Source organism: Geotrypetes seraphini, chromosome 4 (genome assembly GCF_902459505.1).
Source record: "Geotrypetes seraphini chromosome 4, aGeoSer1.1, whole genome shotgun sequence".
Classification (NCBI taxonomy): Eukaryota; Metazoa; Chordata; class Amphibia; order Gymnophiona; family Dermophiidae; genus Geotrypetes; species Geotrypetes seraphini.
The window spans coordinates 286,746,426-286,767,767 of record NC_047087.1 but is presented as its reverse complement, the minus strand read 5'-3'; the positions used below and the strand labels follow the sequence as shown (position 1 = coordinate 286,767,767).

Genomic DNA, 21,342 nt, shown 5'->3' with positions numbered 1-21,342 from the left:
CAAGGGGGCCGACGAATCGGTAAGTTCGATTTTTTCCGAAAACAAATCGATTCGAATCGATTCACTAGAAGTGAATCGGTGAATCAATTTGAATCGGGAAGCACTACTGTGAACTGTTTGCATTGATTGATTTATAATCTATGATGTATGTACAAGTCCTAGTTGTTCTAGGACTTGTACAGAATCTGGGCCTTAGTGTTTTAATACTGTTGTAAATCATTTCATAGACTCCCCAGGAAAGAAAGTAAATTATGATAAAATAAAAAAACACCATCGGTTCCTTTCATTTGAAAAATATTCAAGCCTAGACAGATACATAGATAAATTCTCTGTATGCAGCAATTAAATATTTACATATAATGTTAATGTACCATTTCATTTTTCCCAGAGCTATGGTCACAGCATGGAGTACTCACCTGTAGAGGCTCGATATATTCACAGGTGTGTTCTGCAGACCAAGACTGTTTGACAAATTGAAACCTGGAATCAGATTTGGTGTATCGAGAAGCTATAGAAAATTGAGTGGAAAACTGTTATTTCTTCTTAGAAAGTATCATAGAATTATTAAAAATCACAGCAATGAGTATTCAAGATGGCTAGGTGCCATTGATTTGCATGTCCAGTTCTAAAGGGCACTAAGCCATCCAAAAGCTATCAATCCTGATGCACCTCCTCCCCTCCAAATCTCAGCCCGGATGCTTAAAGGCAGGGAGTGTCAAAAACTGACTACACATTTAATTCTACCAGATAAATTACCTGCCTAACAGGCTAGATATAATAGAAGACTGAGATAATTACATTTATTTTCAGATAGGGGCAATATTGTAACCATATTGGCTTGATAGGATTTATATGTCCATATCCATACTGCAGTTCTGCGGAAAACACATTGTTCTTTCTAAAGTTTGTTCATTTTTATTCCTTATAAATGGGCTCTATTGTTTTCCCCTGATATGGATATCAGACTGAAGATGTACAATTTTCTATCCTGCTTCTTTTGTTTGGATCATAAAATATCAGCACATTTCCTTCCCTTTTCAAGAGATTCCCCTTTGAATACTCGTAAAGAAGCTCAATCGTCACAGCATTTTATTTCCTGTAGCACTCTTAGGGGAATTTCATCTGGACCCTAAGCTGCTGTTAAATGGATGATACACTTATCCTTGTTATAGTTATTTCATGTCATGTAGATGACAAAGCAAATCCAGTCAAGCCAGGAGAATGTTGAAGTATGCTGGAGTCACATGCAATAATCTAGGTCAAGCATGTTCTAAAGCAGGAGGAACATTGTAAAATAATAATACTCTTCTATAACTAAGTCAGAAAAAGGGACATAGTCAGATCTTGGATTTGGGGATGGGGGTCACAAATTTTTGCTCCCCCTGAAGACCCCACATAGGTGAGCTAATAAGGGCCCCCAAGCACCCCATCACCACTAGTAAAAGTCCTCCTGCATCCAAAGTCTGGCAGTTAGTGGTGCTTTTCCTGGGCCACTCCCCCTACATACATTTTTTTCTTGTGAAAATGAATGTGTATGAGAGAGGCCCAATCCCTGCACATGCTCAGTTTTCAGGCATGTACAGTGAGGTAGAATTCCACACCTTCATGCTGTTTCACCAGAACCATGCATATGCAGAGGGCAGTGGGGGCTGGGGAGGGACTGATGCAGTGGCAGCCCAGGAAAAGCACCGTTAAATACCAAGCTTCAGATAAAAGCGGTCTTCCACTGGCGATTCTCTTTTATTGGTCCAAAAACCTCTCAGGCTGATCGAGTATAAAATGTATTTATTATTTTTCTTTTTCTGTATTCATTATTTTTCAATTTTCAAACAGAGACAATAGATTACTTTTAACAACCAGTGTAGATATTGATTCATATGCATCTTATCTTTTTGCGGTATTTAATTCAGACCCCTGAGGAAGCCAAGACCAGTGTTCTCCCTAGCGTGTTTTAGCCGGGCGCTCTGCCCAGCTAATTTAGGGGAGCGCCCGGCTGTCATCTTTCATCCATAGATCTACAAGCAGCCCTGCTCATCACACTACCAGCATCGAAGCCGTGTGCCAATCCTCTTCCCTGCCCCTACTCCTTCACTGTGAGCAGGGAGGAGTAATTTGCATAGCGTTCATGCCAAGCGCCAACTCTCTTCCCTGCGCCTACTCCTTCACCGTAAGCAGGGAGAGGTAATTTGCATAGCGTTTGTGGCACGCAGCCTCGAACGCTATGTAAATTACCCCTCCCTGCTCACGGTGAAGTAGGGGCGGGGAAGAGGGTTGGTGCGCGGCCTGGAACGCTATCAGGATTGATCAAGGCTAAGAAGGTTTGCGCGTGTGCATTGGGTCAACCCGTCAGCCTGAGTGGTCGATGCTTCGCTTTGTCGGGTGGGCGGCCGTGGCGCATGTGGCCGAAAAGCACAATGGGCGGCTGGGCAGGGCTGATGCTGTCGATGCTCATCTTGCCGCCCTTGTTCTCGTTGCACGGCTGGTGGTGGAAACGGTGTAGAGCTGGAGCTGGCCGCCATGGACCGGAAGCGGGTGTTGCTGGCTCAGCGGCAGCAGTTGCACGTGCTTTTCACGCGCTATAGCGACAACAGCTCGCTGACTGTGCAACGCTTTCGGCAGCTCCTGCGCAGCATTGATTTGGGGCAAGTCAAGTGGCTACCGGGTATAGAGGAGGAGGAAGGTGCCCGGCATCAGGGCGAGCACCATGGCAGCCATGGCTCTGGCTGCCCGGCTCCTGTTGCCCACTGCAACTTGGCTCTGGCAGCACCCACAAGCCCCGAACTGCTAACCAGACACACGCAATCCAAGTCCATTACAGCCGGTACCCCGGAGCCCCAGGAGGTGAGACGCCGAGTGCCACTAAACTGATTCATTATTTGCCTGTGACTTTCTGGTATTTAGGATTAACTCTCTCCATTCAACCCTTGACTTTAAACACACAAGTCTGTAAGTCTAAGCATATTTATTTATTTATATTTACAAGTACCGTATTTTCACGCATATAACGCGCGTGTTATACACAATTTTACAAACCGTGCATAACCATGCGCGTTATACGCGTGAGCGCGTTTTACACCTTTTTTTTCATAGTTCCCCCCCGATGTCCGATTCACCCCGCAAGACCGCTCGCACCCCACCCTGAAGGACCGCTCGCACTCGCACCGGCGGTCCCGCCCTTTCTTTGACGTCAGAGAAAAGGCGGGACCGCCGGAAGAGGAAGCAGCGCAGACGCAGGGCTCACAGAAGGGCCGGGACCGCCGGCAGAGGAAGCAGCAGGACAACGGTAGGAGCTTCTCCATGATGGGGAGGGGGTGGGGAGGCTGTGGGGGTGCGAGCGGTCCTTCGGGGTGGGGGTGCGAGTGCGAGCGGTCCTTCGGGGTGGGGGTGCGAGCGGTCCTGCGGTGGGGTGAATCGGACGTCGGGGAGGGGGGGGCATCAGGCTTTCAGGGTGGGGACAGGACTTCAAGGGGGAGAGGAGAGTCAGGGCGGGCGAAAGGAGAGTCGGGGTGGCCGAAAGGAGAGTCGGGGTGGCCAGAGGAGAGTCGGGGCGGGCGAAAGGAGAGTCGGGTGGCAACGGGAGAGTCGGGGCGGCATGCGCGGTATATAAAAATGTATTTACATAAATTACAGTTTCCCGCGCGCTATACCCGTGTGCGCGTTTTACACGGGTGCGCGGTATATGAGTGAAATACGGTATTTGGGAACATAAAACATAGTGAAAGCCAGTTGCGACCTTGCCCCCCCCCAAAAAAAAAAGAAAAGAAAAAAGATTCTGCAGTGGGAGGGTCGTAACTGGTGTTATTTAATAGAGCAGGGACTGGAAGCTTGAAGAATGTGATAATTTTTAACTGCCCAATGTGAGCTGTATACAGTATTAGCAGTATATAAGAATTAAATTAAATTATATATAGGCGATATGAGGTTTTAAGGCATTATGGTCTTAGATATGCTGATTTATTGGAGGCAAGGGATGGCAAAATGTTTTTGTGCTTAGTTTTATAGTTTATCTGTAGCAGGTTGGTACAGCATGGACAAGGATGCCTGGCGTAGACAAGTGCATTAGAATATGACATCTGTGTTTTGAATGGTGTACAAAGTTATAACGTGGAAGGATGGGCTATTGAGGGAGATAGAGGAAAAACTGTAAACCCTGAGCTTGTTTTTTAAAGGATGTCTTCCCCCCCCCCCCCCCCGAGTACCATGAATAGAACTAGTGTGCATCTTTCTGCTCTGCTGCACCTGAATGAACATGTTTTCTCCTTAGTATCCTTAGATTTATTAAAAGAAGGTATTGTTTTCCTAGTATGGTAGTCCTGGGGTTATTGATGCAGTTGCAGTGCTGTAGAGAAACACTTTTCTAGATTATACATCTTATTGTTTGGGGGTGTATTTGGGGAGGCTTATCCTTGCTTTTAAAGTTGGACTTATAAATGTATTCTGCATTATTATTATTTTTGTATTAATAGGATTTTTATAATTTTGACATTGGGGAGGAGTATTCTAATGGTTGTACAGTAGGGTTGTGTGTACATGAAAAAATGAATGGAAGAAATTGCATTACAATTAGTACTATTATAATGGGAGTGGGGTCAGGGACGGAGCTTGGACTAAGGTACTCAGTTGGTATTTGTTAGACTTAGGGGGGTACTTGGCTTGAAGAAGTTGAGAAACATTGGTATCTAGGTAACTAGTATGGAGTTCATTCAGTAAGGGCCCCTTTTACAAAGCCACAGTAGCAATTCTCCCATGGCAAATGCACTAAAGTCCATTCAATTCCTTTGGGCTTCAGTGCATTTGCTATGGCAGAATTGCTATTGCAGCTTTGTATAAGGAGCCCCAAGGCAGGAACAACAAGTGCTGGATTCAACAAGTTTTAAGTTGGATGAATACCACTCTCTCAAGTGCGGTAGTTTTGAAAGAAATGGAAGGTTTGATACTGGTCATTAGTTATTCAGAATAAGAGGATCTGCATTACTTTTTATCAAGGGTGGCTTAAATGCTACTGGAACACTGCCTAAGTGTCAAACCTTAAAAAAGAAAGTCATATTGAGCATTGGAAATGATTAATAACAATTAACTAATAAAAATAGTGCACATTTAGTGATCTTTTTACTAAGGCGCGCTAGCCGTTTTAGCGCACACTAAACGCTAACACCTCCATAAACTATAATGGACACGTTAGCGTTTAGTGTGTGTTAAAATGGCTAGCACACCTTAATAAAAGGACTTTTTAATTTTCCCCACCAACAAATTTCCCCATCCCGCCCCAGCCGGCTACTTTTTCATACCACCCGGCTGGAAAAAATTTCTGGGGAGAACACTGAAGACAATTGGTGAAACGGGTCCCGTCGGGCCGAATCAGAACTTGGCTAGCACACAAATAAGTGTGATTTTTGCTGATCGTTTATAATGATTGTCTCTGTTTGAAAATTGAAAAATAATGGATATGGAAAAAGAAAAATAAATAATAAAAAATACATTTTATAGTCGTTCAGCTGGAGAGGTTTTTGGACCAATAAAAGAGAACCTATTCCTGCATTTATTATGTTGTAAGTTCATACTTGTCAAATAGCGCAGGCTTCTGAGGTCCTTTTCCTCTCTTTTCCACACTAGTTGTATATAAGAAACCTGCTTGTATATTGTCTTGACAAAAGATTGAGGTTTCTTGCCATTATTTGTTGATATTAGTGCTTCCAAGAAGAAACCCAGCAGAGATGCAAAATTATTACCTGGTAGAGTTTTTGATCCCTCCAGGGTATGCAGATGAGGGTATATGAATTGCCACCCACTAGAAACAAGACCAGCACTACAAGCATCAGCAGCCAAGAAAAGATGAAGCTGAATCCAACACCCCTGTTACAGAAGAACACAGCAATTAGCTTTCCAGTGCACACAAAGATAATTAGCCACAGTGCATGTAAGAAAACGCTTAAAAGAGGGTTAATGGAAGAGCTGAAAGTCTCTTGCACATCTGTCAAGGAACTATAGGACCAATTTTTATATTATTTGCAATGGGACAAAGACTGCATGCAATTTTGTTTTGAAAACTGGTGCAAAGCTTGCAGGTAGAAAGTATGTATAATTTTTGGCCCAGTGCTCCCAGTTTGAAAATTACCCTCGATAATATCAAGCATTGTCACAATTAGATCACAGCTCTCTTTATGCGCACTCAGTAAAAGGACCAACATAAGAATGCCACTGCTGGGTCTGATCAGTGGTCCATCGTGCCCAGCAGTCTGCTCATACGGCAGCCCTTAGGTCAAAGACCAGTGCCCTAACTGAGACTAGCCTTACCTGCTCTGATTCAGAAGGAACTTGTCAAACTTTGTCTTGAATCCCTGGAGGGTGTTTCCTTTATAACATCCTCAGGAAGAGCGTTCCCATTTTCTACCACTCTCTGGGTGAAGAACTTCCTTACGTTTGTACGGAATCTATCCCCTTTTAACTTTAGAAAGTGCCCTCTCGTTCTCTCTACCTTGGAGAGGGTGAACAAGCTGTCTTTATCTACTATGTCTATTCCCTTCATTATCTTGAATATTTCGATCATGTCCTCTCTGTCTCCTCTTTTCAAGGGAGAAGAGGCCCAGTTCTCTAATCTCTCTCTGTACGGCAACTCCTCCAGCCCCTTAACCATTTTAGTCACTCTTCTCTGGACCCTTTCAAGTAGTACTGTGTCCTTCTTCATGTACAGCAACTAGTGCTGGACGCAGTATTCCAGTTGAGGGCATACCATGGCTCAGTACAGCAGCATGATAACCTTCTCCGATCTGTTCGTAATCCTCTTCTTAATCATTCCTAGCATTCTGTTCGCCCTTTTCGCCAACTATATTTCTGCTTGCATTCTGTTAGAATATAGAACAATTTGCAACACAGGGACTGATTTTATAACCTAGTGGCAGGGCTGTCCCTGTCACTAGAACTAGGTGTCTATCTAGGGTGGCAGCATATAGAGAGAACAGCAAGGAAGGACAGGAAAAAAGCTCCTTTCCCTTTCCCTAACCCCCTATCCCATGTCTAGCATCTCTCCCCTATGTTCTTTCTCTTCCGGTGGCAAGTCAAATGCGTGCAAGACAAAAGCTTCCTGGACCAAGGCTGAAGTTGTAATTAGATTCAGCATCAGTGTGGGGCCCACACTCAAGCAATTTCACATCCTATCCTTCCGCCGACCAGAATCCTATAAAGGGAGGCAGTACACAGCAGTACTTTAGCACAGGTCTGTGCTTCAAAGGTTACAATGCTGTGCAAAGTCTGCTTACAACTCTGGGCTTAGTCCAGGAAGAGATAGGACAGCACCTGCAGGGGCAGAGAAGAGGAAGGAGTTTGATGCTGACTGGGGGTGATAGGGAATGGAAAAGAGAATTCTGGTGCATGGGGGATTAAGGAAGGGAATGAAAAGGGAGGGGAGATGCTGGACTAAAGGTTGGGAGGAGGGGACCAGGGTGGAACAGCTGACTAATGCCACAAATGAAGCGTTGAAAATCAATTCAGATTAGAGAATGACATGGGGACAAATTTGTCCCCATCCCCGCAGGAACTTAATTTCCTCATGAGTTTTGTCACCCAGTTCCTGCCCCATTCCTGCAAGCTCTGCCTTAACTGCAGAAGCCTCAAACACTTATGCTTTTAAAGAGTTTGAGGCTTATGCAGACGAGGACTGAGCTTGCATGAATGGGGCAGGAACAGGAAAAGAACTTACAGGATGGGAACATGAGTTTCCGCAGGGACAGGGAAAAATTTGTCCCCATGTTATTCTCTACTTGGGAGAACAATATAGAAAATTGAATAAATAAATAATGTGAAAAACTTCAGGCTCTGATAACCAGACTAAAGATGGTATTGTGACATCATAATGCTTTAGTCCACCAATGCCTAAGAGCCAACCTCATCAGAGATGTCACAATGGCTTGATTGTCCTTTACTTGGGTCACTTTTACTACATCTTGATTTCTAGAGTGGTGCAGTGTTGAGAATGACATGGGGACAAATTTGTCCCTGTCTCCATAGGAACTCAATTTCCCCATCCCAGCCCCATGAATTTTTTCTCTGTCCCTGCCCCATCCCTGTAAGCTCTGCCTTAACCACAGAAGCCTCAAACACATACTTTTAAAGTGTTTGATACAACTGCAAATCTTCCAAAAAGTCACTCCATAAAAATCAATAATAAATAAATATAATTTAATTTACTTGCATCTATAATGGAACTGTGCTCAGAGACATGAAGGCTGACAACTCCGCCTCACCACCCAATCATCGCAGTGTTCAAGCAATTTCCAACTGATACTCATAGTTGTTCATTATACTGTCACTAGCTACTCGAGCTATGAAAAAGAGTCTCTTTGTAAATCAATTCAAAGTATATTGAGAAAACTGAGACTTAGCTTTGAACTTTATACTGGTTCCGACGTGCCACGTTTCGATACTGCTTCAGGGAATCAATATCAAGTTTAAATACGGGTTAAACTAAAGGTGAAGTCTCATTAATTTTGAACATGATAGCAATTACGCCAAACAAATTCTTCCTTGTTTGGCGTAATTGCTATCATGTTCAAAATTAATGAGACTTCACCTTTAGTTTAACCCGTATTTAAACTTGATATTGGTTCCCTGAAGCAGTATCAAAACGTGGCACGTCGGAACCAGTAAAAAGTTCAAAGCTAAGTCTCAGTTTTCTCAATATACTTTGAATTGATTTACAAAGAGACTCTTTTTCATAGTTCGAGTAGCTAGTGACAATATAAAGAACAACTATGAGTATCAGTTGGAAATTGCTTGAACACTGCGATGATTGGGTGGTGAGGCGGAGTTGTCAGCCTTCATGTCTCTGAGTAGAGTTCCATTATAGATGCAAGCAAATTAAATTATATTTATTTATTATTGATTTTTATGGAATGACTTTTTGGAAGATTTGCAGTTGTATCTGTAGTCACTCAACAGTGAATTAGTTGAGTTCATTACCCCTACAGTGATTTTTAAAGTGTTTGAGGCTTGTGCAGATGAGGTTAAAGTTTGCAGGAATGGGGCAGGGTGAGGAAAAGAACTCGCTGACAGGACGGGAAAAATGATTTCCTGCAGGGATGGGGAAAATTTGTCCCCTTGTCATTCTCTAATTCAGATCTCTTTCCCAAATATTTACTATATGTGATCTGAACTGAAGTTACATAAAAGTTTTCTGGCTTTCCATTTGCAGCTAAGAGAAAACTAAATGCAGCATTCTTCTTACGCCATAAAAAATTCCCCTCCACAGTTAGATACACCACTCCGCTGGGTAGGAGACACATGTGCTTTGAGTCCAGCAGATCCCAGGATCATTCCAAAAATGTTGCATAGGACAATTAGGAGCACCATGCAACATAAACAGAGTCCTACAATCCATCTACAATGGGGAGGAAGCAGAGAAAGAGGCAAAACGTTAAAGCAGAGTCGATTACTCTTTTTATTCAAGATCAACACATAAAAGGAAAACATTTGCAGTTTCTATGTTAAGTCTACTTGAATGCACAGAAATAAGTAGTTTATAATTTAATAATAATAATAACAGTTTATATACCGCAATACCGTTAAGTTCTATGCGGTTTACAAAAGATTATTGGGGTACAAGTTGAGTTGACGTACAAGTTGAATTAACTTAAGGGATGTGGGGAACAATTGGGAGAAAGGGCAAGAGAGGGGAAAGAGGGAAGTGGGTCAGCTGTCTAAGTCTTTCGGGAATAGGTGGGTTTTGAGGCGTTTCCTGAATATCTCATAAGTGGTGGGCAATAGGAGTTGTTCTAAGTCTTTACCCCATAGAGCAGCCTGATGTGAGAGAAGATGCTCATGGTGTTTTTTTAGTTTGCATCCTCTAACCAGGGGAGAAACGAAGTGCGAGTGGGAGCTTCTCTTGTGTTTGTTGGCTGAGAAGGAGAATAGGTCAGTGATGTATTTAGGGGTTAGACCGTAGAAAACTTTAAAACAGAGGCAGGCGAACTTAAACTTTACACGAGCTTCCATCGGCAACCAGTGTAGCTGTTTGAAGTATGGCGTCACGTGATCGAACTTCTTTAGACCGAAGATTAGTCTGACCGCAGTGTTTTGCACTAGTTCCAATCGTCGCATATTCTTTTGAGGGATTGATAAGTAGACGATGTTACAGTAGTTGAGTTGACTTAATACGATTCTGTACCAAGATTCTGAAGACAGAGTTATCAAAGTATGCTTTAATGGATTTAAGTTTCCAGAGGGTGAAAAAACTCTTTTTGATTATGGAGTCCACCTGATCTTTCATGGTGAGGCATTGGTCCAGAGTTACACCCAGTATTTTAATGGTGGGCTGTATGGGGTAGTTATGTTTGTTGATGTCTAGTGGGGTTTTGGTGTCAAGAGGGTGTGGTGAAGCAACAAAGAATTTTGTTTTCTCAGTATTGAGCTTGAGTTTGAAGTTTGTCGTCCAATGTTCCATCAAGTTTATGGCTTCTGATGCTTTTGGAATTGTTTCCGAGATAGAGTTGGCAAATGGGATAATAATTGTGAAGTCATCAGCGTAACTGAATAATTTTATCCCTAGCTGGGTTAATTGAACGCTCAGTGAGGTCATGTAGATATTGAAAAGCAGAGGGGATAGTGGGGACCCTTGCGGAACACCGGATGGGTTGCTCCAGGTGTTGGGAGAGGTCATTGTTGAAGCGAACCTGATAGGCTCAGGACGAAAGGAAACCATGAAACCAGTTTAGCACTTCGCCTCTGATGCCAATAGCGTCTAGACACTGTAGCAAATTCACATGGTCTACAAGGTCAAAGGCAGAGCTCATGTCGAATTGCATGATCAGGGCACTGAGACCTTTGCTTAAAAGTAGGTGCAAGTAATCTAATATGGCCGCAATTACCGTTTCTGTGCTGAAAAGCGGTCTAAAGCCGGATTGAGTCTCATGCAGGAGTGAGAACTGGTCTAGATATTCCATTAATTGGGAGTGTACCAGCCCCTCCATGATCTTTACAAAGAGTGGTATGGAAGCAATTGGTCTGTAATTGGAAACTAGGGCTGACGATTCTTTGCTATTTTTTAGGATAGGGGTTATTATTATGTGGCCTTTGTTGGTGAGGAGTTTTCCGTTTTTCAGGTTATGGGCTAAGTAGTGCAGTAGAGATAGTTTAAATTCAAGTGGTGCCACTTTCATGATTTCCGGGGGACATGAGTCCAGGAAGCAGTATGATTTGGAGTATTTGTTGTATAATTTGGTATAGTTATTCCAATCTATGTCTTGAAATGAATCCCAGAACATGTCTGCAGGGGTTTCATTTCCTTGTGTGTTAGCTATAAGGTGTTCATTAGGTTCTTCTGTTGGGCAATTGTTTCTTAGTTTTTTAATTTTTGAGTCAAAGTGCAGGGCTAGGTCGTTCGCCGAGGGTAATTTAGAGTTGTGTGTGGGTAGAGTGTAGCGGGTGGTGTCAAATAGGTTAGTAACCAGATTGAACAGCTCTTTTGTATTAACACCTCGTGAGTTGTTGCAGGATGAATTGATTTTGTTTGAGTAAAATGCTTTGCGTTTATCTTTTATTAGTTGTTTGTAGGTTTTTATATTGGCTCTCCAATTGTTACAGTCTGATAAATCTCCTGTTTTTTTCCATTTTCTTTCTAGACGTCTGGCTAACTGTTTCATTTTTAGGAGATCGATGTTGAACCATTTGTTGTGTTTATTTGCATTACTTTTACTGGTATGTTTAGGTGCAATGTTGTCTAAAATAGAGGTGCTGGTAGTGGTCCAGTGATCCCCAAAATCAACTTCTTCCTTTACCTCTGCTTGAAGTTTATATTGCGCCCAGTAGTTATCTGGGTTGATGTGGCCTCTCGTGAGATATTCTTTTTTTATTTTTGGATGGGTAATTTGTTTTCGTTGGAACCAGATTAGCTTGAAGTAGAAAGTGAAGTGATCGGACCAGATGTCGTGGCACCAGGTGCCTCCTGGTAATGAGATGGTGGGGTCTGGGAGTTCCTTTGTGGACATGGCTACTACGTCTAGATGGTGGCCTTTTTCGTGAATTTGTGCGGAGGGAGGGAGGTTGTAGTTAAGTAGGGATAGGAAGTTTTTGAATTCTTTTGTGTCTGTGTTGTCCTCTTCATCGAGATGTATGTTTATGTCTCCTGCGATAATATTTTAGGAGGAACTAAAAGAGTTGTGTAGGACGAATTCGCAAAAGTCCTCTTTGGCTTTTGACCAACTTTTCGGTGGGACGTAGAATAGTATGCATGAGAGGGAATCTTCTAAGTGGATGTTACTGATTTTACAAGCAAGGATTTCTAATTTACTGGCATTTACTGAGAAAACAAGCCAATCCAAGAATCAAAAAGGAAAAGGAACTCAAGGTATTAGAATAGGATATAAATATTTACACCAAAGCATAGACACAATCAACTCTACAGATTTGTAGGCAACAACTTTTTTATTCCACCAGCCTCATACAAGTGTCTAGGTCCTTTACCAGGTCATTGAGAAAATAATGCAGTTATACTGGGATTAAACAGTAAAGGGTCAGCTAGGCTCTAGGTTACCAATGCAGCATTACTACACAAAAGGGAGGCTAAAACATGAGCAAGCCTAGGAGCAGAGAGGCATGAACCAATGCTCGTTGACTGGTTACTGCTTAGTAGACATAATCAGCATGGCAATTGTACACAAGTTGCCATAGTAATATATAAAAAAGGTATTTTTCAAAACCACTTCTGTGGATAAAGCAAGTTTGGACGTGGGTTTTACAAAAAATTTTCGTTCCACATACCAGGTAAAAAGTACAAAGGACTTCTATGTTTTATTGTTTATTTAAAGCTAACTAATGACAATGAAGTCAATTCAGAGCAGTTTACATGAGCAGCTTTGATGTACATATGAACATTAATTTCAGTAATGATGGTATAGTACATGAGTTACAATATATGAACTACAGACAAGGAACACCACAAAGACATGGTTCAGTGAATCATGTCTTTGGATGGGATGCAAACATACTGGGATATAATCTTTTTAGGAAGGACACAGATGGTCAAAAAGGTAGAGGAGTAGCTCTCTATGTAAGGATCAATATCCAAGCAACCGAAATGCAAGGGGGATCTGGGGAGAGGAAGAAGCGATATGGATCGCTCTGAAAAGAGAAGATGGAACTTCTATCTACGTGGGTGTAGTCTATAGACCTCTGACTCAATCGGAGCAAATTGATAAGGATCCGATTGTGGATATCTAAAAGTTTGGAAGGAAAGAGGAGGTGCTGCTGTTGGGAGATTTCAACCTGTCGGATGCGGACTGGAATGTTCCGTCTGCTGAGTCCGAAAGAATTAGGAAGATTGTGGATGCCTTTCAAGAGGCTCTGCTCAAATAGTGACGGAACCCACAAGGGAAAAAGCGATATTGGATCTGGTCCATCTTCCTATCCAAACTCGATTACTGTAATGCCATTTATCTATGCCTAACAAAAAAAAGTCTTCACAGACTCCAGCTTATCCAAAATACTGCTGCCAAGCTGATTTTTTCAAAATGCAAATCTGATCACATCTCCCCACTACTTACCAATCTTCACTGGCTCCCAGTACTTTCCAGAATTCATTTCAAATGCTCCTGCCTGGCTTTCAAGATCATTCACGGCATCCTTCGGCCCCTAATCCTTCTATCCTTCATCGCCTCAACGCCTGCCACCACCAGATCTGCCCACAGACATAAACTATCCTTCCCCTCTCTACACGGCATCCTCCACGCAGGCAAACTGGGAAAATCTCTCCTCTCCAAAATCACGGGCCTTTGGAACGATCTCACTATTCCGCTGCGGAACCTGGACTCCCTCCAACTATTCCGAAAACAACTGAAAACCTGGCTTTTTTCTAACATATAACATTTCTTCTCCTGTTTACATCCCCTCTATCCATATGCTCTTGTAAATCTTTCTCCTCTCTCTTCTTATATTTTTAAGCTTTGTAAACCGTGTCGAGCTCCACTTCCGTGGAGATGATGCGGTATATAAACTTAAGGCTTAGTTTAGTTTAGTTAGTTTAGTTTAGTTAGTCCTCACAAATGGAGAATCCCTAATGTTCGAGTGGGTGCTCACCTGGGAACAGGGCCAGATTAAAGGATAGGCCCAAGAGGCACGTGCCTAGGGCCCGACATTGACAGGGGGCCCCAGGGCCGGCATTATAGGGAGCAAAAGGGCAGCTGCCCTGGGCCCCACAGAGCCAGGGGGGCACGCAGTCTGAAGTGCTTTATTAAAACGCTACCTTTTCAGAGGGCCCCAACACGGCAGCTGTTCTCACAAGCTGCTGGCGGCTGCCCCGAAGCTTTCCCTCTCTGCAGCGATCTGCCCTGTCGGAAACAGGAAGTTGTGGCAGAGAGAAAACTTTGGAGCAGCCGCAAGCAGCTTGTGGGAAATTCTGCCATGTCGGACCCTTCTGAAAATGAACCTCCCAAATGACGCTGCCTACGCTTCCGCCGCACGTGCTTCCGCTCAGGTCAGAAAAGACAGCGGGCAGACGAGACCCATCCCCAAACGCTCTCGTGGATTCCAGTCCTCAAGTACACTCACCTTCCTGTTGCTGCTAGGGCTCCCGGTTCAGATCTGCGCGAGGAAAGGATCTTTAACTGACAGATGCAGGAAAATAAAAGATCATGGGGATGGCAATCTTCTGCAACTGCCAGCTAATGAAAATGGGCAGGGTTTTGTTTGCCAGTGACAAGAGGCTGCCCAATGATTCACACACCCCAATCCAAGGCCCCCCACGACATCCTAGGCCCCTTATTCCAGTCCTCCTTCCTCCCTAATTCCTGATGATCTAGAAAGTATAATTGGGGCAGGAGTAATGCCCATTCACTCTTGCCTATGGTCACAGTTGCATCCAATATGGCAGCTGCAAATTTTACCACAGATTTATGGTACCACTAGGGGTCTTGGTAGTAACATGAGACTATTGTGGCCACCCTATTCAGTGTGGATGCAGCCATAGGCAGGAGTGAATGAGCATTGCTCCTGTCCCAACATCCGACTAGACCATTAGGGATTCAAGTAGGCTTGTGGGACCTATGTGGAGTGTGGAGGGTACAGGACTAAGGGCCCCCCCACCCTTTTGTTGCCAAAAATAATTTTCAGGGTCCCCCTTCCAAAAGCAGATAACTCCCCATCTTCCCCATACAAAAAAAACATTCCACTAGAAGACACAGGAAATGATATGAAGTGAAAAAATTTTGGCTACCCATCTTTAATATGTGTCTATGAGAAAGGGTTTGAGGGTCTGTACTGGAGGAGAGTGAGTGAGTGTGTACGCGTGTAACTTTGAATGACAGAGAGATGTTGTGACCCGTCTTCACTCCAGGCTACAGGACCTGGGGATATCTGTTGCTATTCTCACCTGGTTCCACACGGCCTAGTGCCCATCAACTTCCCTCTCCACTACTTGCTGGGCACCACAGGGCTCTATCCTGGAAAGTGTATAGATTAAAGAGAGAGGTCTGTAAAGAAACTAAACTGATTGGGGATAGCTCAATAGGGAGACTTGATCCTGAGTTTCAGAAAACAGAAAGTAACCGAGCAAAACTACTTCTGGCCTACAGTCCTTACAGGAAAAGGACTGGATGCTGCTGAAAGAGAGAGGAGGTGGGGGTCCAGGTCTACCTGATGGGCATGGTCTAAGTGAAAAAGAGCATTGGGGAATGGGGAAATGAGGAGGAGATGGAGAGAGAGAGAGATTAGAGCTTTTGAAATATAGTGAGAGTTCAGGTCTTGGCTTATGCCCAGAAGCTAGAATATAACGGAATGATTGATAAAGAGGAGAGAGGCAAAAGTCTGTCAAGAGTGAAAGATGTGTGATCTTGAAAGATGCTCCGAGGAGATCAAGAGGTACACTCCTAAAACCTTTGAAACCTTTTGATGTTTTTGCAACTTCTTGTTCTTTATCTACATATTTCTATTTTTAGTTTGTGATTACTTATTCCATACTGGGTGAGGGTGTATCTGTGTTCTGTGTGTATGAAAGACATGGTTTTCTGTTAGCACTGACTAGCCTTGTTTGGCAAAATGAATCGAGCATGGTTCTTGGGAGCAACTTGAATAAACCTGATTTCAATTTCCTTATTGTTTGTCGATCTTCTTTTGTTTCATGTTGGATTCTTTGGACTGCTTGCCTTGTTGTTTTGTTACAAGTTAACATACATAGAGTGGAACGTACTAGAGGAGTTACAGATTTGGTTGTTTATACATACCTATGGGTTATAGTTGGTCGACAGAGTGAAGCAGTTGAGAGGTGTTGTAAACTTGGTCATTAATATAGACTTAAATTTCGGATAGTATTACTGCTTTACAATATATTTGAACACTTTTATATACATACTAGTATTTTAGCCCGTTACATTAACGGGTGCTAGAATATATGTCTATTTGTCTTTCCTTATTTCTGTCTCTCTCTCCCTCTCGCTGTCTTTCTTTCTGTCTCTTTCCTTGGCCCCCTTTTCTGTGTCTCTCCCTGCCCCTGTCTCTTTATTCTTTTCTTTCTGTCTCCCTTCCTTCCACTGTCTGTCATTCTTTCTATCTGTCTGACTGTCTCTCTCTCCCTGCCTTCTATGCAGCAGCATTTCTCTCCTCCCACTTCCCTGTGCAACAGCCACAGCAGCAATCCCTCCCCCTCCAGTTCCCTCCCCCCACACTACTTCCCTGTGCAGCAGCAGCAGCGTTTCCCCTTCCCCCCCTTTCCCCTTCCCGCGGTCTGGCCGGCTCCTTTAGACCCTTACCGCCCCCCCCTTCCCTTCCCACGGTCCCGACAAACCTGCGACTCCAGCAGCATCTGCAGCACTCTACACACGCTGCTTTGGGGCCTTCTACTGCCCTGATTTGCTCTGCCGCATCTCTGATGATGTCATCAGGGACGTGCCAGAGTAAATCATGAGGTGAGCCTCATATCGGTTGTTGGAAAAATAATGGAAGTGCTGCTGAAAGAAAGGATAGTGTACTTCCTTGAATCTAATGGATTACAGGATCCGAGGCAACATGGCTTTACAAAAGGTAAATCGTGCCAAACGAACCCGATTTAATTTTTTGATTGGGTGACTGGAGAGCTGGATCGAGAATGTATTATAGACGTAATTTACTTAGATTTCAGCAAATCCTTTGATACGGTTCCTCATGGGAGGCTATTGAACAAACTTGAAGGGCTGAAGTTAGGACCCAAAGGGGTGAACTGGGTTAAAAACTGACTGTCGGACAGACGCCAGAGGGTGGTGGTTAATGGAAGTTGCTCGGAGGAAGGAAAGGTAAGTAATGAGTTCCTCAGGGTTTGGTGCTGGGGCCGATCTTGTTCAATATGTTTGTGAGTGACATTGCTTAAAGGTTAGAAGAAAAAAGTGTGCCTTTTTGCAGATGATACCAAGATTTGTAACAGAGTAGACACCGAAGAGGGAGTGGAAAATATTAAAAGAGATCTGCAAAAGTTAGAGGAATGGTCTAATGCCTGGCAATTAAAATTCAATGCAAAGAAATGCAGAGTAATGCATTTGGGGATTAATAATTGGAAGGAATCGTATATCCTGGGAGGTGAGAAGCTGATATGCACAGACAGGAAGAGGGACCTTGGGGTGATAGTGTCCGAAGATCTAAACGCGAAAAAACAGTGTGACAAGGCGGTGGCTGCTGCTAGAATAATGCTGGGCTGTATAAAGAAAGGTGTAGCCAGTAGAAGGAAGAAGGTGTTGGTGCCCCTGTACAGGTCATTGGTGAGGCCCCACATGGAGTATTGTGTTCAGTTTTGGAGACCGTATCTGGCGAAGGACGTAAGAAGACTTGAAGCGGACCAGAGGAGGGCGACGAAAATGATAGGAGGCTTGCGCTAGAAGATGTATGAGGAGAGACTGGAAGCCCTGAATATCTATACCCTAGAAGAAAGAAGGGACAGGGGAGATATGATTCAGACGTTCAAATACTTGAAGGGTATTAACTTAGAACAAAATCTTTTCCAGAGAAAGAAAAATGGTAAAACCAGAGGACATAATTTGAGGGGTGGTAGATTCAAGAGCAATGTTAGGAAATTCTATTTTACGGAGAGGGTGGTGGATGCCTGGAATGCGCTCCCGAGAGAGGTGGTGGAGAGGAAAATGGTGACTGAGTTCAAAGAAGCGTGGGATGAACACAGAGGATCTAGAATCAGAAAATAATATTAAATATTGAACTAAGGCCAGTACTGGGCAGGCTTGCAGGGTCTGTGTCTGTATATGGTCGTTTGGGGGAGGATGGACTGGAGAGGGCTTCAATGGCTGGAAGGGTGTAGATGAAGCTAGAATCTTGGACAACGTTGCCTTGTTATTTTTCTTTTGGAATAACTAGTACAAGATACTTGAACTTCCTTGATTTTGGTTGTATACGTTACAGTTTAAAGAACTGCTAATAAAAACAGTTTATTTCTTCCATACAATCAATCAAATGTTCTTAGGAATAATTAGGCTTTTATCTTCCAATGATCTTCATTGCAAGGCCCGCAAGCCAATGGCGGCCCATGGAGACCTTCTAGGCGGCCCACGCTGCCGTTCAGGGTTCCATCCCCACCTCAGACCCCCCGCGGGATCTAACACTTCTTCGGGCTCTTGTCACTCTTCAGGCCGCAGGCATTAGGCAGGGTCGCATCTCTTGGAACTTGATGAGCTTTTGTCTGTATTTCTGTTTGAAGTCTTCTGAATAACCCAACTCTTTTAGCTGAAAATGATATTAGTGGAAATGCTGGCTTAGGAATATGCCTCAGCATGTACTAGAGCTGAACAGTGAAAAAGATAGCCCTTTGCTTGTCATTCACTATAGTATCTTGTTACCTTTCCTCATCTGCAATCCTTATATCTTATCATAATAGCTGTCTCTACTAAAATTTCATTAAACCACATGGTTGCATTCTTTGGAGGGTCAGTAATGCCTCATATGCAAATTCCACAGCTATGGCCCTTTAGAACATACTATGACAAATCAACTGTTCTGAAAGATCTTATCCTTCACTAGTACATATAACGGAGAATAAGCTTCTTGTTGAATCCTCTTGGCCAACAACACAAAGAATGTACTGTGTTTTATTGAAGGGAGAGATGAGTATGAGATTTCTGCCTTTCTTTAGGATTTGTTCTATATGTGGCTTGCTATTTGCCCTCCCCCACCTTTCATTTTAATCTCTTTTTTTCAGTTCAAAAATTTTTTTATTAGCTTTGTAATGAAAATAACATACACTATTGAAAAAACATTGCACAGCAGAAGGCGTACAAAGAAATAATCCAGCGTTAGGTATGCAATACAGAAGATACAAAGGTAATTATACCAGAGATTATAGTTCGTGTACATGAATTATAGGCATATCCAATACGTTATTACAGAAGATAGAAACGATATGAGATTAGTAATATCAAAGGACCAATCAGTATACCATATTACAATGTTTGAATAAAGCTTCCCATACGGCATTATATGAGCTGATAGTTTTTTCTGCAATGGCCTTTTCATATTTGGCAGTTAAACATAATGTATTCCACCAAATATTGTAATCTGTATTGGCAAGGTTTTTCCAATTATGTAATACAATCTGAAGAGCAATCCAAGTTTCCAAGTTTATTGTAAATTTGATTGAACGCTTATCAAAATACTAAGCGTTTTACAACAATAAAGTAGGTGTAAGAACTGAATTAAAAACAACAATAATAAACAGTAAATGTAAGAAGAACAAGAAGGATAGGGGGGAGAACTACAATAAATACGAAAAAGTTTAAGACCACCATGCAACAAAGGTAAAGACTCATCCAGACAACCAAAAATGATTTGTGAGTGAGAAATTGTTGTTAATTTTAATTTCTGCCTGCCTCCTGTATATCTCTGATCACCACACAAACAAGCTGTAGGTGTGATCTTTGTATTGGAATCACCTACACCTTGCTTATTTGTTGACAAGGCAGCTGGATTATTTCAGTTTATCTTACAAGCTTCCAGCATTTGCCTTAAAGAGGATGCAAATTGTGAAAAAACACACTGCCGTGCATCTAACAGGAGCTATAAGTTGGGATCATCTGTATGCCTGAACATGTTGTCTGAATCAATACATCAAGCCCATCACTAGGTATGTTAAAATTCAGGCTAAAACCCCACTTCTTTGATGCTACCTTCAACTCCTAACATGCACCGTAGCTTAATCTCCCTCTCCCCTGTTACAAGTTGTTTGTTTTTGCTTAGATTTTAAGCTCTTTGAGCATGGGCCGTCTCTTATATATACTGTCTATTGTACAATGCTGCATACACCATGTAGCTAGCGCTTTAGAAATGCCTAGTAGTAGTAGCAGCAGTACAAGGGGAGAAGGGCTTCTACACATAAAAGAGAAGCAGGACTTAGGGTGTGATGATCTTAAAGTAGCCATACAGAAAAGTCAACAGCAAAAGTTAGAAGAATGTGTAGGTGCCTAAGATGGGTGGCCAGCAGGAAAAAGAAGGGATAATGCCTCTGTAGACATCTTTGGTAAGACCTCATTTAGATTACAGTGTAGAATTCTGGAGACTGCACCTTCAAAAGACAAAAACAGGATAGAGTCAGTCCAGAGGGTGGCTACAAAAAAGCATCAGAAAGCATATGGAAACAGAGATCTCAATAAGTATACTTTGGAAGAAAAGTGAGAAAAGGTTGGTCAGTTTGTTAGTGTTATGTTTATCTGATATACCACATTTCCTCCAAATCAAAGTGTTTTACAATACACTGAATAGTAATTAGTTATTTTAAGAATTTTCCCTATCTATCCTGGGGCAATGAAGGGTTAAGTGACTTGCCCAGGGTCACAGGGAGCAGCACTGGGATCAAATTCACAACCTCAGGGTGTTGAAGCAGCAATTCTAACCACTAGGCCAGTCCTCTATTCCAGGGAGATATTATAAAAGACATGTAAATGCCTCCTTGGCATATATTCACAAGAGGCGAATCTCAGTTGAAAGGAAGCTCTAGAAAGAGGTGGCATAGGATGAACATGAAAGGGGGAAGACTCAGGAGTAATCTAAGGAAATACTTCATCAAGAAAAGTGTGGTGAATTTGTGGAAAGGCCTCCCAATGGAGGTGGTGGAAAGAAAATTCAAGAAAGCTTGAGACAAGTACAGGGGATCTTTTCAGGAAAGGAAGTGATAGGGCTGAATGGATAAGCCATATAATCTTTATATGCCTTCATTTTCTCCGTTTCTACATCTGTACTATACAAAGAGGAATACTGGCAGAACAAAAAAATAATCTGGGATCAGGAAGACATGAAGCCAATGTTAGCAGACTGGTTGTTTTTAGTGGATACACATGATCTCTGTAAGAACAATTTCCTTGTTTCCTATGAAGACAATAATATTCAGGAGCTATT

The 21,342-nt window shown here is 42.7% G+C and overlaps 1 protein-coding gene across 9 annotated transcripts in view; it reads right to left on the bottom strand.

The window, feature by feature from the left end:
* The window catches only part of LOC117358641 (prominin-1-A-like), a 256,473-nt gene that overhangs the window by 96,178 nt on the left and 138,953 nt on the right, over positions 1–21,342 (bottom strand). For all 9 annotated transcript variants that reach the window (XM_033940092.1, XM_033940091.1, XM_033940084.1 and 6 more), the window contains 3 exons: positions 9,221–9,373; positions 5,730–5,853; positions 417–508 (listed from right to left, as the gene is read on the bottom strand). In XM_033940092.1, the coding sequence (XP_033795983.1) occupies positions 417–508; positions 5,730–5,853; positions 9,221–9,373 (369 nt within the window). The remainder of the gene's footprint in view (positions 1–416; positions 509–5,729; positions 5,854–9,220; positions 9,374–21,342) is intronic.